A 21,927-nucleotide genomic window follows, 5' to 3' on the forward strand; every position below is an offset into this window, starting at 1 on the left:
AGAGATGGATCCCTTACGTGTCGACCAGGTTTCTTAGCTGAATAAATTCTCGAATTTAGTAAGATGGGTTTTCTAGAAGTCGTAGGATTTTGGAGAAGTTTTTAACCAGTTAACTGTGTTTCACGAGTATACACATCATCGTAAAGCTTGACATGATAATTCTTAGCGAATTCTTTATTTTTTCAGATAAACATGTAATTCTTCTTTGTTTCGCTTTGATCCTTCAGTAAAATATACTCTACGTGCATTCGTTCTGCGTTTGACGTGTACATGATGCATTTTTCGATTTCATTGCGCGCAGAACCAGAGGTTTTTCCAACTGAATTCCACAGTTAACTGGTTAATTCGAGTGATTGTCGAAGCGGTTGAATGTAACTGAATTTGTTGAGCCGACATTTGCGAAGAGTTGAGTATTTATTGGCAGGAACAGCTGCCTAATCTAAAATTAGGGAATATTTTTGAGATATTACGAGTTCAATTGATAAGGCAATATTTAACACTAAACCTACCAGACAGGTCAACATGACCTGCTTTTGACCTATTCTTTTAGCATTTATTAAAAAGATAGTAGATATTTCTCTGAAGTTAAGAAATTGATTTAGCAATACGCAAATTGAATTATAAATTAATTAAAGTCTCGGTAGATGCACACTTGGAGTTTCTATAGAGGAATTACAAAAAGTCAATTGCCCGGTAGGTTTAGTGTTAAGGAATAAAATATCACAGGCTGGACATTTGTTGGTCACGATTCACGTTAACCGCGCGCAACAATAAATTAGAATCTCGAATATCCTGCGACTCGAGGCGCCAGTTGATCAAGGCTGATCCAAGAGAGGAAATGAAATTGGAGAAGAAGGGAGACCCGGCTTCCTCCCGGCCACGATTCAATAGGAACGATGCTCCGCGCCGGTGGTTCAACAAATGGCCTTTATTCCATTACACCATTTGACCGCAGTTACGAAAACAAACCGGCTACGGAGTAATTCGGAAAAAGATCCCCGCGAAGTTTACCGGATAACGAATTAAGCTCGCAGACGGTCGAGTGGCCGCGTGCTCTCTCAAACGCGAATAGTGGTTCCACGGGAACAACATTAATCAACGTTACTTTGACCGGAACCCACTTAAGGCGGCAGGCTCCCGGAAATTCCCTCTGGAAATCCGGTCATGGATTTCTCTTGATCGGGCGAATTATTTTCATCCCATGGTTCCGGCATATTGTGGCCCGCCGGATGCACGGTCCATTAGCCGGGATAATAATATTATCGAAGGTATTCGATATCAGTTTTCATTGAAAAATTTCCCTCGTAAACTTCTCTAATGAAATGATGTTTCAACAGGGATCTCAGGAATCTAGTCTCGACACTTTGCTTCGATATTCGACCGTTTAAGTTTAATTGAAACTATGATTAGCTGAGCTGTGCGAACCTGTTCAATTTTTGAAACGGTTTAAGGAAAATATTTGATGATGAATATGGTTTTGCAGATGTGACATTCATTGTATAAAATGAACAAAACGTTGGGAAGATGGTTTCTTAAACTTTTAGTCTGAGATTGCAATAAAAGACATTCCAAACCGAATAGTTAGTGGAAATTCATTTTTCATCGAGCACATTGGAAAATACTTGACATGGCAATAGTTTTAAATAGTTATATCTTCGCATCATGGGTCCTTTGTATACAATCGTTTTGTCAACAGAAGTCTGAACTTTAACTGCAAGCAATTTCTTCATACCTAATTAAGACACTAAAACCAGCAGAATTAAAAGAAAGCTGACCGAGAACAAATTAGGAAAACAATTAACTCCTGCACAGTAATTGTGTGTAATAATTTAAGGGTTCATGTTTCCGCTTGCAGCGAGTAATTCATATAGGCGGTCGAGGTTGTTATTTTTCGTGGTAAATTTTTCTGCCACGTTTCACCCCTACGACCGCAGGAACTTTCTCCCCCGAGTCGGCGCGTGCGACGGAATTCGTGGCTCGCTGCTCCCCGGGAATCGACTTTCGAAATTGTGTTTCACAGACAATCCGACGCAGCCATTCCCCAATTTTCTTCAATTCTTCTCCGTTTGCCGATCCGTTGCGGCAACTTCCTCGCGCAATTCCGGCAACTTATATTGCTCCCGTATGTCTAATTTCTGTGCACAACTGTACTCGGTCCACCTGCTGCGCACAGTATCGCTGGCAAGTTCAGAATCGCTTTTAATCGTTCGATACCTGTGACGAAAGTCGCATCGCGCACATCGCATTTCTTCCTATGAGTATCCACATTTTAATTAGATGGCATAAAAGATTTCACACTGAAAAATATCACGTAAAATATACATTGGAACTCGAAGAAAAATATTTTAAAAAAGTTGTAACAAAATTTAGACTCAAAGGAAACATTTTTTAATAATTCAGGTTTGTCGTCGTTATTATCATCCTTATTATTATTCTTATAGATATCATCGTTACCTTCAATTTCATTATTATTACGTCATTGTGATTACACAAACAGTTCAGATAATAATGCAAAGCACAACGAATACACTCACGAACAACAAACATTCCTATCGATATGCAATCTGCCTAACGTATCGACTACGCAACCCTCTATATCATTCCGCAGGCATCCAATTACTCTGATTACAGGGCTACATCAAATCTGACAGTTCGATGACCCAAGAAGCTTTGATATCACCCGCCCCTCGATACTCCTTGTGTCTTTTCAACCCTATCCGTGTCATCGTTCGACCGGCTCGCCTTCTAAGGCAACACCCCTTGTTTCTCTGTCTCCGGCTCCTACACGAGGCATAGATGAATTCATCTTTTATTCATGACCCCCGGCCGCGCGGGGTCCCGCCGACCGCAGGTATATATGTACGTACCCGCTCTCCGACGATGGAGAGAGTGTTTTACATAAGTGCCACTGGGTTCTTCAACTTTCTTCGCACTTTCTCCGATGAGAGTTCCTCGCTGCTCCTGGTGCATAATTCGACAGCTAATAACGCGATGGAATGGCCGACGTTGCGTGGCGAGATTCATATTCTTCCCGCGTGAAACGCGACGTCCGACTAAAGTTCTTTGCTACTTTATACGCTGCGAACGCGTCAGATTCTCTTTTCACGGTCCTTAACGGGTTAAGCGTCGGAAGATGTTTGAAACAATTCATGCTGAAGAAAAATTTCATTTACAATTCGTTTTCATGGTTTTCGTAGGTTTATGGTTACACGTAGGTATGAATGAATTGTGGTAAATAAATTAGGAGATTTTTAGATTTTCAGAAGCTATTTAACACTACAACTACCGTGCCAGTCAAAATGACTGGTTTCAATTTTTTTGTTCCGCAATTATTGATATCTTGAAGGCATTGAATATTCAAAATTATCTTGAAAATCAGTAGTTTTACCTGACTACTCTAATGAATGTCTGATGAAACTGAAAATAGTCTATTGTTACAATTTTTATGGGGATTATATATTAATCGTATTAAATACAAGGTAGTTCTAATGTTAATGTCACCGGTTATTCCGTAATTAACACTAGGTTTGCGGGTATTCATTGCGCAGTTTATTCTATTGTTCCTAGAAAAGTTGATAATCGTTTATTTAGATTTTGAAAATTATAAATTTAAAAATGGATGAGTAGAATACATATTCAAACCCATCGAAACATTCACTAAATAATGTTTATAAAATTCAATGTGCGTCAAATTGACGCGTTCCGTAAACCCAGCGTTAAATACGAAAGTGAAACGATCTAAATAAAACTTCAATATACATTATTTATCTTATACATAATGAATGGAAATGAAACTTTGGACGTACCCGTTATATAACTTTGAATATTTCGTTTTTGCGATATCTTATATTGTCCTATGTTTTGAAAATTGAAATGACTGACGCAAGTGGAGAAACTGGTGTCAACTGTTAAAAAACTCATTTACTTTGCTGCGTTATATTTTCACGACTTTATGTTGAACATGAAAGATAGATAAGTCGCTTAAAAATGAATGTAGTCGTGAAAACGTGAAAAGAGCGTGATAAAAAATAGTCATACAGAAGTAAGTTATTAAAATAATAATAAAGCGTAGATCTCCTAAAATTTGTACTTTTCAACTATTCTGCCTTTTGTTTTTAATCAACGATTTTCTCATCTTCGAGATACACAAAAATAATTGCACCCGTCAGTTCCATGGCAACATTCTCACAAATAAAACAATAAGGAAGCAGTCGAGAGCAATACTGTCTAAATTCATGACAACCTGCTCGAGGCAGCAATCTTCCGATTGCCATTATTACTAAACCCGTGTCCCCGAGTTCCAGGGAGATCCGCTTCAGTACGAAGGAAGATGCATACCGCTCATCGTATAAGTAAATTACGATTTCTCGTTTTCGCTAGACTGTTGCGCGCCGAAGAAGTCGTAGACAGGATAGCAGAGTTTCTCTGAAATTCGCATAAATATCAGCACGCTCGAAGTGCATTCCCAACTTCGCCGATAATATCACAGTTCGTATCGCGTACATTCGGGTTTGGTTTCTCGACCCAATAACTCGGAAACGCTTCCGCTGTTGCGCGAGGAATCGCCGGTGAATTTACTAAGATTCATCGTTATTAGTTTCCTCAGCGAGTAAACTGAAATCAAGCTTGACGAACAGCTCGCGACTAACGGGACAACGTAAGTTAAGAAGTTCTGAAGGATTACAACGACCGGGAGCATTAAGGATATCCGTAACTGTCCGCTGGTACATTATCGTAGGTGGATAAGTGGAATAAGTCAGCGCTTGGTCGGACGTCGCGATGCTTGTAGCGCGAGCCACCGAGCATCGATCACACGAGTGAATAATCGTCATTCTTAAATTATACTCTGCACAGAATAGAACCTAACCGTCGCTCTCGCGATTAGGCATTATTGCATTGTAACATTCAAAGCGAGACTGACATGTTTCTCTCAATATTCGTAACAAGAAGTTTTAGAACAAATTTAAGTTTCACGATGCATGTAGTATACTGTGGATTTCTATGCCATGGAAATTTGAAACTCTCTAATTGTACAAAATGCACACAAGAAAAATATATAAAACACTCGAAGTAGTGTTTTTCTTAACGTTTCTAAGTAGTATCATTACCATGTATCAGCATTATCAATCGTAACCCAATTTTAATTACATTCTCAAAAATCCGAATTCACACAAAGAACCGCAACCCCATAATTCCAAATTAATCGAATCCCCAACAGATCAGACGACAGACCCGCCCACTTAAGTGCTTTATTAATTTCCAATTTGCCACATAATCGCCACCCACGCAGCGGAATCGCTTAACCAAAATTCACCCCGCGTCGTGTTAAAGTCTCCTCGAATTACACCGTTTCAGCGGAGCACGTGCAATTATAAACTTGCTAATCTCGTTTCAGTTACCCGGCGTGCCGAGTACACAGCGTCAGTTTATAAGATCTTTTGTCCGGATCTCTTCCCGTTCTCCTGTACCCTATTTACTTTACAGGGGCGGAATCGTCACGTTATTTTTATTTACCCACGGTCTAAAGAATACAAGCAATTCCGTCTGGCAATAATGGCGAACGGTTAGCCGTGGAAACGGTGGAGGGCGTTCAAACGTAAGACCGTTTAACCAAGGAATTAGCGTCCCGTCCGACAGCGGCGTATTTCCCAGCAGCGAAAGCTTATCAAGTATTCCCGCCAATATATAAGGAATAAAAATTCCTTGGAAATCCGCTCGACCTGATCCGTTCTATAAAGAAATCGTTCCTCGTCGCGATGCCGAGTGGAATTCGATTCCGACATCTGGCTTGCGACGCCGACCGGTATCGAACGGGACTTCCCCGTTCCTCGACGGTCTGTGTACACAACCTGGATTTTCTGCCGTTCCTTTTCTTCGCCCCCGCTCCATTTTCCTAGCTCCCCCGGCCCGCCCCCCGCTCATCCTCCATCTTTTTTCCACCGGGAAACTTGAACAGAGCACCTGCCACGGTATCGGTTTAACGCTGGAACCCCGTAAAATATTCTGAAATATTCCGCCGTCGGTTCGCGCGCGAAAGAGGCTGAGAGGACGAACCGGCAAAAAGAGATGGAAAAAGGAAGAGAGGAAATCGGGGAGACGAGGTCGAGGACGGACGGGGAAAAAAGTGGTGCCGAATTTCGAAACGATTCGAATTTTCACGGTAAGTAATCTTGAATCTTGCCATTCGAACCAGACTTGGGGATTAATATTCGTTTGCGAGGGGACTTCGAGTTTTTTACCAAGATTTATTGCTCCCTTTGTTATAGGACAACTGTGGGAATTTATATAAACGCAGACGGAGACGGGAGATCAGAATTCCCCCAGGATCTGAAAATATTGAACTATCCATGTCGAATTTTTAATCGGTAGAACGAACGATTTTAGGCGAAAGGAATAAAGTAGGATTTATTCGAGTCCTTGACAGTTCAATATTTCCCGTGATTTCGATAAAGTTCGGTCTCCCGTCGCGGTTATTAATTCCCGGCAGCGGAACAAACGAAATCCGCGATCCATATGCAAATAGGATGTCGCCCGGAGTGTCACTGGTTCGATTTAAAATATATTAAATTGAATTCTTGAGGCGGGATGAATTCGTATCCGGCGAACGGCGGACCGGCGGCCGCGGTGATCGATCGGACGCCGCGTGAGAAAGTATCGTAACAAAGTGCCGAATACTTTTTCAGTGTTCCGGGACACTTAACGTGATTCATCGATTTAAAGAATCTCGCCGGCGATCCGTGCGGGGAGAAATATAAGGGCGACGGAGAGAGCCGCGGCGAGAAAGGATCGCGCAGGGGTGCGCAGGGGCGCGAGTAATTTGTCTAAAAGTTCAGGAAGGTAGAAGGAAAATTAGCGGGAGCCGTGGCCGGGCTATTTGTTATCGAGGTGGCAATAATGCCTTCCACCGCCCGGCCTGCGGAACTTTGCAGTCCCGGTGATAATTAAACTTAATAGCGTTACGTTACCTACCGAAACCAGAAAAATTCGCCGACTAAGGGCCGCAATTTGTAGAATGAAAGACGCGGCAATACTTCCAGCCGGCGCGCTTGTCTTGATTCAGCGGTGCGGATTCTTTCTCCGCGGCGGACCTTTCCTCGGAGAATGAATCAAGCGTCGCTTGAAATCTAACGGAAAGGAGGAATGAAAGTGGAGCGTTTTTTTTCTCGCGCCACGTGTTACTTCTTGGGTGATTCGTCAACTCGGAAATTCATTCGTCGGAATTGGAAGATGAAATTTGAAGGTATTAATAGTCCGATGATGCTTGAACCGATATTCCTATTTCAAAGCGCGTTTCTATGTCACGGGACAAAGTAATCGCGGTAACTATTCGCGGTCTGTGTCAAGGCAACGGTCAACCTCTTTCTAAATGTCAAGCGTTGAATCAACGGGAGGAGCGTTTAAATGTATCTTAGTGTTTACTATTAACAGGTGTGTCCATTTGTGTCCGATAATGAAACGATAGAAAAATATTTGTAATATAGTAGGAGGTAAAGAGTTATAGTTAACAATAAATGAAGCATGTATACGTGGTGCGATAAATATGAAACGTGACATGAAAGACGAGTTAGCGAATACGTGAAACGAAATGAAATTATGAAGACAGCATCGGCACGAAAACGAGATTTAGACGTACAATCTTGTGACAGAGCCGTGGACCATATTTTCTAATAAACAGTATACAGGTGACTCAAGAAAAATGTTATCAATCTAGTTTCCTTTCGAAACGAGCGCCGAGCGGGCTACGCGTCTCGCGCCGATTGAATTGATAAGGCGAAAGAAACAATTCCGAGAATAGATTGGAAGTTTCGAGGCAATCGAGTCGGACGAGACGGGCGTGTGTATCGTCGCGATCTATTGAACAACATTAGATGAAACTTTGCTTTGTCCGTGTTCCACTTTGATGTTTGTTCTTGCCGAGTTGCGCCGCGGGGACGGTTCGTTTCGGAAGACAAGCGGTCGCGTGCATTTCTTCAGCTTGACCGGATACACTTCCGAATGCCGGCTGTGCCTTAGAAAGCAAAATAATATCCTCGTAGCAACAAATTACTGCTGCCTCAGAAAACAATGTTCCGTTTATGAAGAACGCCTAAATTGTGTGTGTGTGTTGTCAATGAAACTATTTTCGTTGGAAATAAAACAAGTTCCCAGCGGAGATCTGTTTCCTCTGGAAGATACAGTTCCGTGATTGTTGTCTGACTGCTACTCCACTTTTCTACTTGCACTGAATAGCGACGACAGATAAATAGCGCTTGAATCCCGTTCTTCCTCGATTCACGTGGAACTAATCTGGAAACTAATCTCGTGTATGATAATAACTTGATTGCCAGTTTCTATGCACTCGTATTTGTGTCACTATTATTTGCATACTGATTGTCTCTACCTACATTGGACAGTAACTACAATTACACCGCACACTTTTGTGCGTGTACAGCAGCGGGCTGAAGTCCAGTAAAGGTAGAATTTTAACAATACTAAAAATTGATCTTTTCGCACTCGAAACGCTTAGTCGCCATTTGATTGAACGCAACAAAATTATAAACTGAAAAATTCAATATAAAATGTTGAATTAGGCATTAACACATGAAACAGAAATAAAACAACTCTGCCCCATAATTCATGCAAGATGTTTCTTTATGTAAGTTGCAAATAATATTGTTAATATGTCGCCGGAAAATAATGAGTGTTTGTAATGAAAAATGTACAAAGACTTAATACTCTCCTTTTCACACTGAAAATATTTAATTAACCCAGTTCGGTTTCCTTATATTCCAGTGTTGAATTAGAAATTTCAAGTAACGGTCAGACGCCGTCAAAATATAAAACATGCAGGATTTAAAAATTACGCGTCGCCCTGTTATTTCCATCCGAATGTCCTCGAACCGAAAGCGCGAAACGAGACCAGCCCGCGCTCTACATTTCCCATTTATTTTTCCGCGTAGACCGGACCGCTCTTGTCTCCCGTCCGTGAAACAGTTCCGCGTAGAACAAATACCCCGTTTCAATCCACGGCGCGGCGATAGTTAGCTCGTATCAATATTAATATAGAATTGTGGCCTCGGGTTTTAAGACTCGAGAGACAGCCGTGTTATCTGGATGCGCGCGGGAGGCGGCCCTTTTCCCCCGATTGGGCCGCGTGTGCCGTCTGGCGAACGGAAATTAAATGAAAATCGCTCAACTCGCTGCTCTGACGGGAAATGAAAATTGAACAGTCGTGTGTGGAGAGAGGAGTGGATGAGCGGCTGGCTGATCCGATACCTACATGTACAAGGTGCCTTAGTTTTAAATAATTAAACTTTACCAGTTCGATCTGGCAAAAGGAACGAGGATAATATGTTGTACGAACGTAGGTTTTTGGATGATTTATGGAGAAGCTATGGGAGATAATATTCAGATAATAGGATAATAATATGGGAAATAATAGTAAGATAATATTATAGAAAATAGTAAGTATATCGAAGAAATCTTTACATTTCCGTTTGAAACTGTTTCGAAAGCTTGACGTCCTTAGAAAATTGAATTATTCACACTTCGAGTTTAACGTCCTATGTATCATCATGCTAATAATATTGCATAGTTAATATTATTTCAGTTTAGTTTCACATTTTTCGTACCGCTTGTCTATGAACTGTTCCCAAATCTGCGTTCATACGACACTTTTCCTTATGTCCGTAAAACGCATCGATAAAGTTCGATTCTTTAAAACAGTGGCACCCCGTATATACACGTGGAACTGTATGTACCACATATGTACACGTACACGGAGGTAAAAAATACCGGCAGAGCGGAGATACATAAAAGGTAGGAACAGTAAAGAACGGAATGCATACTGGAGAGAGATTCAGGATTTACTATCATTTCAATTTTTGCGGAAAATAAAATTTTCGAGCAGCGGTGCCCAGACGCGAAAATATTCGATACGTTATTACGCCGGAATCTTCGTGGTATTATTTCCATCGCCCTCTGGGTCCCGATCGAATCTCGGTCACGGTTGTTATCGGTGGGTTTCATTTGCTGCTCGGGATTTTGGTTTCTCCTTTTTATTCCGACGTCATTCCGCGACGATTCCGGAGATTGATATGACCGTCGGAATAATCCGCCACGGGGGAGAAGCGACCGAGGATCGCTGTCGTGTTGTTGCGCGGCTGAAAGAGGACCAAGACGATCCGCCGGATTACCGTGAAACTAATTTTAGACAGACACTTCTGATTTCGAAGTTCGCATTGACGAGTTTCGCTGATTGCTCGGGGCCGGATCGAGTTCGATATCTGCACCCGAAGTTGCGTCAATTTCCAGCGGCAAGTTTCGTTTCATGGGTTTCGAGAGGTATTCGCAAGGAACGTTTCAGCGATCATAGTTGGAGCGTGTTCGTAACCGATGATCGTCTATCGGTTGTTACAGCGTTCAGAAGTTTTCGTTGTTTAAAGATAGTCGTGCTTCTGATGTGAATGTACAATTAAAAATAATTGAAAAGTTCTTGTAAAAGACACTCTAAGCGTCAAAAATTCTGTTCCTACTCTCATATTGTAGTATACAATTTGAGTGAAATTTTGCTTTTGTAAGGGGTCATCAATGACATTTCTCATTCGTAATATTCATAATATTGAAAGTTCTTTTTCTTTCTTCCTCCTGAAAAATTTTATATTTCCACTTACAACCGTTTCTATAAATACTCTTCGATTCTTTTAAAATGAAAATAACATTATTAACCGTTTGGATGCTAAACAACTTTTGCGAATATTTACCAAAAATGCGGAAGTGGGTGTGTATGCAGAAGAAATTAATAAGAGTAGTTATCTAATGAGATCACAAATATTGTGTTATTACAAAAAATATCAAAAAATTTACTTTGATTTATTTCTTGAAAAACACAGTAAGAAAGTTATAATTGATACTGCTAAACAGAAGCGCCTCCGCGCTCTCCGCAATTTTGGCGCAACAGAAGAAGACAGCTACAGCGCTCTTCGGCACTCAAACGGTTAACTATCCTTAAATTAGAAATAGGTTGAAAAACATATAAACCAATTTACTACAACGCGTTGCTGATAAATGCTGGATGCCTTTAGCGTCCCATGCCCTGAACTCAAGATCGATTAACTTGCGACAAACTTGAAGGAGCGACGCAATAATGAGATGATAGACGCTGCACGATTAAATTATGTAATACAAGTTATCGCAGCGACAAGACACTTACGGTCCCAGCACCGGGATCGCTGATCTTGCAGGGCAAAGTGGCGGTGCTTCTGCTTTGCGCGAGGACCTCAGTGACGGGACCCTTGATAACATCCTCGCCTTTATCGGCGGATTCCTTTAACGGCACCACCTCGTTGTTGGCGCCTGAGGATCGCTGGTGCTCTGCCTGGCTGCCTGTAAAGTAAAAGTAACACGATATACTACTTGAAACACTACATGCTCCTGCACTGAAAGTGCGATAAACTTGTTACACTCCATTAGTTCGCAACTAACCGAAATTAACCGTTTTCCTATGTAAAACTCCTTCGCACACCTTCCAGAAACAATTGACTACAAGAATTCTAGTATCTTCTTACAACTTAATCAACTTAACCCTTTGAACTCTGTAGGCTCCAATATTGCACCAGTTCTAATATGAAATTTTTTAGTGAATTTTAAGAAAACTACCTTAAGATTATTAGATCTTCCAAATATAAAGTTTGTACTGAGAAGGGAATTAAAGATCTAAGAAATGTTATAACAGTGTTAATTTTCAGTAGGACTACTATCAAAATTGGTAGGAGTTGCTGACACGTCACAAAACTATGTGGAGTGCTAAGGGTTAATCAATCCCAATACAAATATCACTTATCACGAGTTAAAAAGTTCAATTATTACAAACGAGCTGAAAAATTCAGAATAATCTGAATCTAGAAATGCTTAAAAAAATTCAAAACAAGCTTACAATTTAAAATAATTTCTCAGTTGTAACCATAATCCACGCATCGTTCCGTCTATATTTCCCCCGTTCGCGGCAGATTTTCCGATTAACCAGAATAAATTTCCATGGAAATCCGGAAGAACGTCCGCAGACTCGGTCGCGCCGAAAATCTGGCTGGCTTTGGTGCCTAAGCGCAGCCGCGATCAGAGATTAAGGACGATTTTCGTGGCGAAGGGCACACAATAAACGCCGGATGCCGAGGCAATGGCCCGGACAGGATTCCTCTGCCGCCTCGAGATTAATGCAGCCTCCGTCCCGGCGATAACGCATAACCCGACCGTCGCGGTAAGTGGCTTAAACGAATAACTTAGTCTCGCGACAATTACGCGGCTTTGCCGCGTGCGTTCGCCGCCGCGGCGAACGGGCTGGTACAAATCTACTAGGCTCACGTGGGAAATTCACTTCGAAAACACTTAGTTCCGCTGAGCCGTTCCCGGCGCCGCAACTCGCCCCGCCGCTGTCCCCAGCCGTTCGCGTTTCACGCTGTATGCGCATATTTTTCCGTTCGGAATCTGGGTCGCGATCCGTTCCGCTCCAGCCGACGGGACGTTACGACGGGTTGCCGGCAATAATTGAAGAAGTTCGTGCCCTTAGGCGGATAAGGGATCGGAACTAGAAATTCCGCGATCTGAAATGATACGTGGACGTGCTCTCGATGCTGAGGTTTCTCCTGTGGCCGAAAAGCTGCCTTACGCCACTGGTTTTCCCTTTTTCACTTTCTACCGTTGTAACTGTTCCTCCGCGCGAGTCTGCTTCGTACAATCGCACATTTGGCGACCAGACCCTAGCGGGCCTGCGGGATTTTCCAAAGGTTTTCCAGGCCTCGCTCGGAACTGCCCAGTCGACGGGCAGGCCCTCGCAGGCCTGGAAACTTCCCACTTTTTATTACGCACCTCTTCACTTGCCGTTTCACCGTTATCCTTCTTCTTCTCTATCTTTCGAATCTTTTCTCTTCTTCTCGATCTTCTCCTACTTTTCCATCTTTCACAATGTGTTAACATTCAGTCGACAAGTTTAACGGAGGATTAATGGAGGATGGATGGATACTGATTTAGAATATCGGTAATCGCGTTTATCCCGTCAGTCATCGCTGATGTACTTAATTAATCTAGCTCTCATATCGAACACACGTGCATTGAATGTGGAACGGCAAGTGCAACGAAGAATAATTTCATTCCGAACTCCTTGAAATGTTAGATGTAAGGAACACATTCGACTGGTTAACTCAGAATCAATATTTCTACACTGCAGAACGCGCGCAGAACGAAAACCCCTTTGACTTTATATCACAGGTTCCTCAATCTTCCATAGAACATTCCCCTTAACCAAACAATAACATAGAATTCTTTCCAAACTGAAAGCGTTTATTACAAAAACTGTTCCTAAGTATCCAGAATCCCGCTACACAAATTAACCAGCAGGCCCTCTAATCAACCCAACCATCCCTAATAACGACTGACGCAGAATCTACCTCCACAAAGTCCCCGAACAGAAACCTCCGACCTCTCTCGACACATCGAACCAGCCTCGTTTGCGACTGGCGAGGTTTCTCGGGTATCGTTTAACTGCAACAAGGCCCCGCCAATAAGATTCGTCCACCCCGTAATAAGATTGTAGTCGTATGTCGTATAACTCGCACACACAGCTAAACGAGGACGAGAGGAAGCGTCTGTTCAGGCGGCGCGTACACTCGAGCAGTGTACACAATGAAAACGTAGGCAATTAGCTCTCGTTACCGTGGCGCGAGGCTCGTTCGACGGTTCGTTAAACCTGACCTGCTTCGCTGTGGCCGCGGATCGTCCCGCTGACGGGGACCGAACGCCGGAGAGAGGCGAATCCTCTGCCCCCCTCGCGTTGCGCGGCGATCGCACGCGAACGCGGAAACGGGAAGCTCGCACGCGACCGTAGATCGACCGGTTTTCTTCCCCGGGACGAGAGCGAGGCCCGGCCCGCTCCGTTCTTTCTCTTCCGACAGCTCGGCCTAGATCCGACGCGACGGCCTGGCCACCGGAAGCCTCCGCGATTTATTGCGTTTTTATTGGCACCGTCGCTCACCGTTCGCCGCTATAATTTCCTTCGACGCCGCCCACGGAGCCCGCCGCTAATTGAAAAGTACACCGGCGGCCGTACACGGCTACGTTTACACGCGTCCCTGTTCGATCCTCTGTTTGCGCTACGTTTCGCACACACCGGCAACTTTTCGAAGAATCGCTCCCCGGAGCCTGCGCGTGACTTGGGATCGTTGATTTGTCTCGTATCGGTTAATGAGGAGAATCGATTTACCTTGATCGAATGTTTGTGAGTTTCGTGAGTTGAGGATCTTGTATCAGTGGTGTTTGTAATTGTTAACGCTTCGACTGCCAAGTAACCATCAAAGCTCCCATGCAATCGAAACGGTTTTCTTAATAAAGCAAAAACTAAGGAGGCAAGATTCTTCGTAGCGATTACTTTACTACTTCCCTTATTCTTCACACATTCAATAAAACTTCGTTCGATACGTAACCAAGAAAATGTTCAAGATTACGTTAAAAATCGTGTCACCCGTGTTCGGGTGACGTGGCAGTTAAAGTGTTAAGGAGGAGAATGTTTGGTAAGTGTTAATGAGGAGAACGAAGTGATTCTAGTGTGGATCGACCTGTTTGAGTGTATCTGCTCGTAACATGAGAATCTTGGAGTGATCTACTTTGTAAGCATCGAGTTTGTTGGAATTTCATTCGTTGCATGGTACAATTGAAGTAATGGAAATGGGGACAAGGACGATTTAGCGGACTTATAACAATGTTGTTTTCAAATGGAAGCCTGGGAATGATACTCCTGCGAATTATGCACAAGTGTTTTAGTGTACTTTATTAAAACTTCCTTGAAGTAGAACGAGGATTAAATGAAACGCGACGCTGCGAATGAGCGGGCAAACTGCAGACGCTTGCGAATTTATGACACTTTTATTCGACGCGGTTTAATGCGCGCACTTACGGATTAGTCTGCAATAGAGCAAATGACCGTGAAGCTTTGAAATTTCATGGAAACGAGCACTTTTCACAGGAAACTCTCTTCTCGGAAATGAGAGCTATTGTATACGATCTAATTTGTTGGTCATCATTTTTTCTGTCGAGAAAGAAACAGCTGTATGGTATTTACAAAGTACATTTAAAGATGTAATTGCGCAGTGTGAAGTGATTCTATTTGATTAGAATAATCGCCGGAGACTGTAAGAGACATTACGTCGTCCTGAATCGTTCGAGCACTTAGTACGTCTGTTATGCACTCAAAACTTCTAATGGGTACACACGAAACTATAGTTGCAAGTACTTCCAAGTATATGCACGTATAATGTGTGTACATAAATTATATTCATATTATATGCACCCGCGGCTCATAAGCATTAAAGCGCCTGTTGTGCATGAAGAAACCATTATGCCATAAAATGTTCCATAAAAACTGCACACTTCGTGCCGCCACGTGTAGCCTCATAACAATATAAAATATAATCTCCTTATCCTTTATATCCCCCCCATATAATACATCTATATTTTTAGGATCTACAATTGAAACACTTAAAACTGCATACCTTTACGACTTTAAAAATATCGAAACGAGATCGCATTCGATAAAAAATATGCTACATTCTAATTAAATTTGCATTTAGAATTCCCACAATCGGAGAACGAGAACAAACCGTTGGAAGGGGAACAGTAAATCCGCTCTCGAAAATGACAATATTTTCTGATTTTTCGTTTGTAGAAAATGATGAACGCTGTTACGCTCGCGCCGTTGATTTAAAAGTACGTCCCATTCACTGTGCCTGTACTTCATTCTGCTCTTTGTCGAACGATGATAACTAATCCGATTCGTGAGCGCTGCAGCTCTAGCCAATAGTAGAAATACGTTCGTTCAGTCTTTGTGAATATCGCGACAAAAAGCGAACTATAGAGCGCAGACTGTCCCGTGACCGATTGAATCTCCATTCTCTGCAATCACCGATTCCCCAGCTCCGCGCTATATACATCTACCCAATGTCTGACTAATTGTTTTTCTAGCAGTGCTCCATACCAGTCCACGCACAATATTCTACAACTCTGTCCATTTAATTTTCCACAGTTCACGATAGTTGCTAACCACTCGTCTTAAGCATCGTATCAAACTGACAAAAATTTGCAAAGAAACTATCAGATGTAACGAGTAAACGAAACGCTACTCTTCTATTATCAATAATTAATCTATACAATAAACATAGACATACAATCACACAATCCCTCTTTCTCCAAACGATTAACGACAAAACAATTCGCAATCAAGAAGAAATCACTGCAACAACTAACTAATTCAACATTCGATAATTCCATTACAAACTAACTCTAATTTCACCATAGAATAATCATGAATCCCATATGCATTAAAAGAAAACAGAACCTCGCAATTCTAACCACCGAGAAACACTAGTTCAAACACCGTTGAGAAAAGATTCGTTTACCTATAGAGCGAACGGCGCTCGAAAGTTCCGACATTCGTTCAATCACGAGGCAAATGCGGAAACGGCGCAGCCAGTAAAAAATTCCGGGATCCATCTCTAAACACGGAGAAGCCGTTCCGGCGTCCCGTTTTCCGGCGGGATCGAGTCGGATAACCTGCTGAATAATTTCTATAACGTCAATGTCGTTTCGGGCCGCGACGTGGCCCAGGCGATGGCGCTTAACGCGCGCGCGCCGTACTTTACAGGCTGGGCCGACGTGTCCCGCCGCGTTACGAGCTCTCCTAGCCGCGCGAAGCACCTTCTCGTTCGGCATTATCGTCTTTTTACGAGGTACAACGGCGATAGCGGTCGGGGCCGCGCCTCCCCGCGCCGTTGCAGCGTACTTTGTTGCCGCACGTGTGAACGGACAATGCGCGCGGCGCGCGATAAACGTGCCAGCGCCGCTTCCCGCGGCAGTCGGCTAACCGCTTGACGGCCAGATATAACGAACACCCTCGATACCGATTCCCCGCGTTACGGGGTTCGAAAAATGTTCACTCCTCCGTGGGATTAACATTAGTCCCCTGCACTCGGGAGTTTCTCGCTAGGGATATTCAATTCTTTGCACTAGAAAGTTTTCTCGTTGGATATATTCGTAGTTTTCTAATGAAATATTAATGGTACATTTCATGACTAATATAAATATAAACAAAAAACATATCATGACTAATATAAATATAAACAATATACACAAACAATATAAATAGAGTTACTCTGTTTCATTTCATTTATAATTACAGTGTGTGCAATTTTTGTTCTGTGAATTTTTTTTAAATGATTCCATGTGTAATTTGATTATTTCGTTTGAAAGCACTTTCTCACTATTTCGTAAGTTTCTAAACATTTTCTTTGCGGTTTCTTTTATGCGGTCCCTGTCTACAGTACAAAAGCAGGTTTGACTGTATTTAATTCTTTGTGCTAGAAACCTCCGTTTTGTCTCTTCCAAGAACCGTTTCGTATTTGTACACTGTCTCGTTCTCTTAAATTTGGCATGCAAATTTACATACGCAACGACAACGTAATAAACGTAAGAAATCGTGAGAGACTTAAAGAGATAGATTTGCAGGTAACGACAACATATTGAGGACCGATGAAAGTGAGAATGTCTGAACTGCGGAACCTATCCAGGCACAGCGTCCTTCGACAATCCTGTCGATACTCGCGAATGTTCTACAGATGTTGTGGTTGTGATGAGGGATAAACGTATGAAGCTGAGGGCGCTTTTCCTGTTCTACTTTCCCAGGGAAAGCTGAGGAGCACACGAGGGTGGGGATCGATACAGGAAGGATCGATCTTCACGAATAGGGAGTCGACGAATTTCTTTTGTCTTGGTACTCGAACAAACACATCTCACTCGAACGAAGCTACAAAGTTTTACTAATAGGTGCTATAGTTGTTTAATAATTGGTTAATAGATTAATACAGCTGATGCCTTTGCGAACGACGATTTTTAGAAGCCAAATCTTCCCCATAGGAAGCTAAATTAGATGTCGAACTTTTAAATACTAGAGAATAATGAAACTGTTACTAATCTTACTAATTTCGTATCGTTTACATAATTCAATTCTTTGATTGCGACTTCCGATTCTAGGTCGTAACTGTAGCCACTAATATAACACTCAATTTCTAAGGATTAAGCGTCCTAAATAGTACAGTCATTACTACATTTAATTTCTTACATACAACTTAGCTACAGATCGAATGATGGCTTACCAAAAAATTCCAAATAAGTTTTTAATTGCAAATAAGCGTCGACTGCATTTTGGCAGTGCCCGTCGACCGGGAACGAAAGGATTACTCAAGTTTTGATTAAAAAAGTGTACACAAGTTTCCGATGAAGCGCCCGGCGACGGAATATCGCGGGCGAGTTAACGGCCGGTCCAGTTCCCCCCCGCGAAACGAATTAATTACCCATCAGCGAGCTGCCGGAAATTCTTAAATTACGCTGCGAGGAGTTTGCGCGCGAAAATTAACGATGAACTGGGTACACTCGAGCGGAAGGTGTGTGCATTATCGAAAGACGTTTTAAAGCGTTTGCGTTATCATTCTGTGTTTATGAAGCGTAATTCAATCCTCGTCTCTCGTGTCTCGTATTATCATGTTCTTTGGTATTTGTTTCTTTCATTATGATATTAACGAGGAATTCGTGGCTCTTTGAAGAGGTCGAGTGGAATTTCATTTAGTAGTTTAATTACGCGATAAGGATTCAACTTTATGGAATTAAAATGGATTACAGTGAACACGTATAAAACGATTATCTTGACGAATATGAATCATAGCGCCATTTAGTAGCCGACATAACAGTTTATGAGACTTGATTCACCTTTCTTTGTTACTTACCTTCGCATAACATCAAATTTTATATATTCCTAGCACATATGGAGTACCTTGAAGCACAGAGTAGCTCACTTTCCCGTAAAACCTATCGGATACTATAAAAATATCAATTCTATACTAACGTCCTCAAATAACTCCATAAAATTATGCATCACCATAGGTGTCAACAGTATAAAGCCGCATCAAAACATCAGCAAGTTCGAAGCAGCAAAATCAAATTTATCCGAGCACCTGGGAGTGCGTCGATGATAACCTATCGACCTCCGCTATGGCCATATCCACGCCCATAACGTTATACGATCCACAACACTAAAACTACCGAGAAGTTAAACCGACTTTTTGAAATTCCTCTACAGAAACTTCAAGAGTGCATCTATCGGGACTTTAATTGATTTATAATTCAGCTTACGTATCGATAAATTAATTTCTTTAATAATTAGAGACAAATTTATGATCTTTTTAATAATCGCGAAGAAATGGCTCATTTTGACCCATTTGGTAGTTAGTGTTGAATCCTCGATGGCGCTTTCCTCGTTAATTTAATTCCGCGAGTCGTTTTCAAATAGCTCGAACGATCGGAGGTCGCGCGATTTTGAATCTTGGATTTAGAACAGAATTCACCGTTCTCCACGGAAACAGTCGCTTTCCGAAGAATCGTCGGAAAAACGGTTCGAGTCGGAACCATCCGTCGGAAATGGCCGGCGACTGTCCCCCATTGCCGAAAATTGAATTCACCAATTAGCGGGGCAGTTGAAAATTAATTTCGACCAATTTTCGGGAGTCCCGGACAATTTGAAATCGTAAAACGCCCGGTTAATGGAGATTGCGCCGGCGTTTAATTAAACTTTCAATTAGAGCCGACGATCCCAAGGCGGTCCGCCGTGGCCGACGCGTACGCAGACCACGGTTGCGCGGTGATTCATGGGGAAAATACGCTGTCGGAGATCATCGATCGACGATGACAAGCTGGATCCGCGGGCTTTCGCCGCTCGAATCGAACGAATTCGCTCGGGGGAGCTAAGTAAGGCGACGCCGGTGCTCCGCCATCGAGAAACGAATGGTTTATGGCCGTCGGAAAGTTTCCAGCCGCGCTAACGAGCCGAAAGTTTGTGCGGTCTTCGGGAACACGATAACCGGATATTACTTGTCAGCCATCAACTGGCACAGTGAATTAAGTGTTTTCTGTGTCAGCACAGAAACGACCGGGTGAAACGCGAGCGAATAAGAGCGCCGCGAAACGCGCTCATAGACCTGTCGCCTCAGACCGTGATTCTAACTTGACCTGTCTCCCTGATTTCTGACAACGTGGTTAATTCCTTTTTCGATAGTTCTGTTTACTCGGAGTCATCTCGGCTTTTTCTTTCATTGGGAACTGGGTCGTGAATTTTCTTGCCAATCGGTTTACTAATGTTGTCTTCTCAGATGTGTCCAACTTAGGGTAGACGTAATTTTAGGTTTTAGATTTCATGGATTCGGTTTTTATTTATAGCTATGCAGGTTTAGGAGTCGTTTAGGATGATTTAGATTTGACTGAAGGATAGGTTATATATAACTATAGTTTGGATATAGTTCATAAGTAGATCAAAGATAGATTCAATCTTAAGCCTTGATTATTAATGTGATTATTAAAGTGAAGAAAATAGAATATTGAATTATTTAATTGAATTACGTTAGTAATATAGACATTTTTTCAAATAATTATTGTTTAATTAAGCGAACTATAGTAATTCGATTTGGTTGGGGGTCGCCGGTGACCCCATGGCTTTCAGCGTGTTGAGAAATGGCGTAAACTTAACCTGAGTTTGCTCTGAATTTTCAGTTCCTTATTTAATTTAGATGTAACTCGTGACTCATTTGATTTATCGCGAACCTGGCATAGATGTCACGAAAAAACGAGACCTAATGAATTCCTTTGCCAATACTCCTGTTTATTTAACGCACAGTCACCGTACCCGAAGCTTTCCTTCATCACGAATTACACAGCAGACCTCGGTGACAGTCGTCCCACGATTATTTTGTGTAGGTTGTTTCTTATGCTAATGAGGAAGGTGACAAATGATACTACTCACCGGAGAGATGAAGCTGTATTTCCAGGAAAATGCTCGCCAGGATCAGCAGCGTTCTCATGTTGACAATTAATTTGTAACGTCGTTATTTCAGACGTTCATCGTAGGTATCTATAACAGAGAAAAATGAACTGGGTGAAGATACAGGCTTCCGGGGAAGATTTTTAATGAATTTTCGTTCGTCCAAGAGTGAGAGCCATGAGATAGTCATTATTCACGAGGAATCGCTGACATTGGCTTCAAAATATCTCCGTGCAATTCGAATCATTTTCATTTCTCAAACTTAAATGATGTACCGATTTTAACACATTGCGTACCGGCTAATTTTCAGAAATCATATTGCTATGTAATATATTTTAAATAGATAATCAATTCGAATCAAATTTTATACTTTTTTCAATGCTGTGGTAATTAGCGAAGTTGCATAGCTAAGTGTCTTTGTATAAAAACGAGATTTCTCGTTACCGGTACGCAATGTGTTACGATAACCTTAAAAATTTCATTGAAGAGAAAATTAGTCGAATCTCCAGTTTATTTTCATTCCAAGACTTTATTTCCAACGAAACTCTTAAGATTCCTTTTAGAATACGTGTTTGTACGAGTTCACGTAAGAATATGCAATTGAATTACGAGACACGAGCTACAAAGTTCGATACAAGCTAACAAGATCGGTGCCTCGGGATACGTTGGCTCAGAATTTTCTCTTTCTGCTCTGTGTCCACGTCAGTGTTCAAGTCCCCAGCAATCGATATCGGTTTTAGTAGGAGCGTTGCGATCTCTAGACCCTTCCCCGCTGGAAGCTTCAAGATTTCGCTACAAGTGGCCCACCTTTGTCAAGTATTTTCGACAGGGGTCACGAGAAGGGAAAAATGGATCGCGGAAAGTATCCGTTGACAAGGAATTCTCGGCGTGCTCCAACGTCCACGGATCCATTGAACTCCGAATATTTGTGTTATTCCACGAGACTTCTTGAAACAGGGAATGCTTCGAAAATATTATAGTATATCGGTGGTGGTTTACTATTAGATGATATTTGAAAATGTGGATCTTTAGTAAAAAGAGAA

At 42.1% G+C, this 21,927-nt stretch overlaps 1 protein-coding gene across 1 annotated transcript in view; it reads right to left on the reverse strand.

The window, feature by feature from the left end:
* LOC116429202 (zwei Ig domain protein zig-8) overlaps positions 1 to 21,927 on the reverse strand; it is a 101,919-nt gene that overhangs the window by 13,256 nt on the left and 66,736 nt on the right. Inside the window, exons 2-3 of the mRNA XM_031981870.2 lie at positions 20,867 to 20,974; positions 11,192 to 11,364 (exon numbers count right to left, since the gene is read on the reverse strand). Of these exons, the coding sequence (XP_031837730.1) occupies positions 11,192 to 11,364; positions 20,867 to 20,924 (231 nt within the window). The 5' untranslated portion in view covers positions 20,925 to 20,974. The remainder of the gene's footprint in view (positions 1 to 11,191; positions 11,365 to 20,866; positions 20,975 to 21,927) is intronic.

This window comes from Nomia melanderi, chromosome 3 (genome assembly GCF_051020985.1).
Source record: "Nomia melanderi isolate GNS246 chromosome 3, iyNomMela1, whole genome shotgun sequence".
Taxonomy (NCBI): domain Eukaryota; kingdom Metazoa; phylum Arthropoda; class Insecta; order Hymenoptera; family Halictidae; genus Nomia; species Nomia melanderi.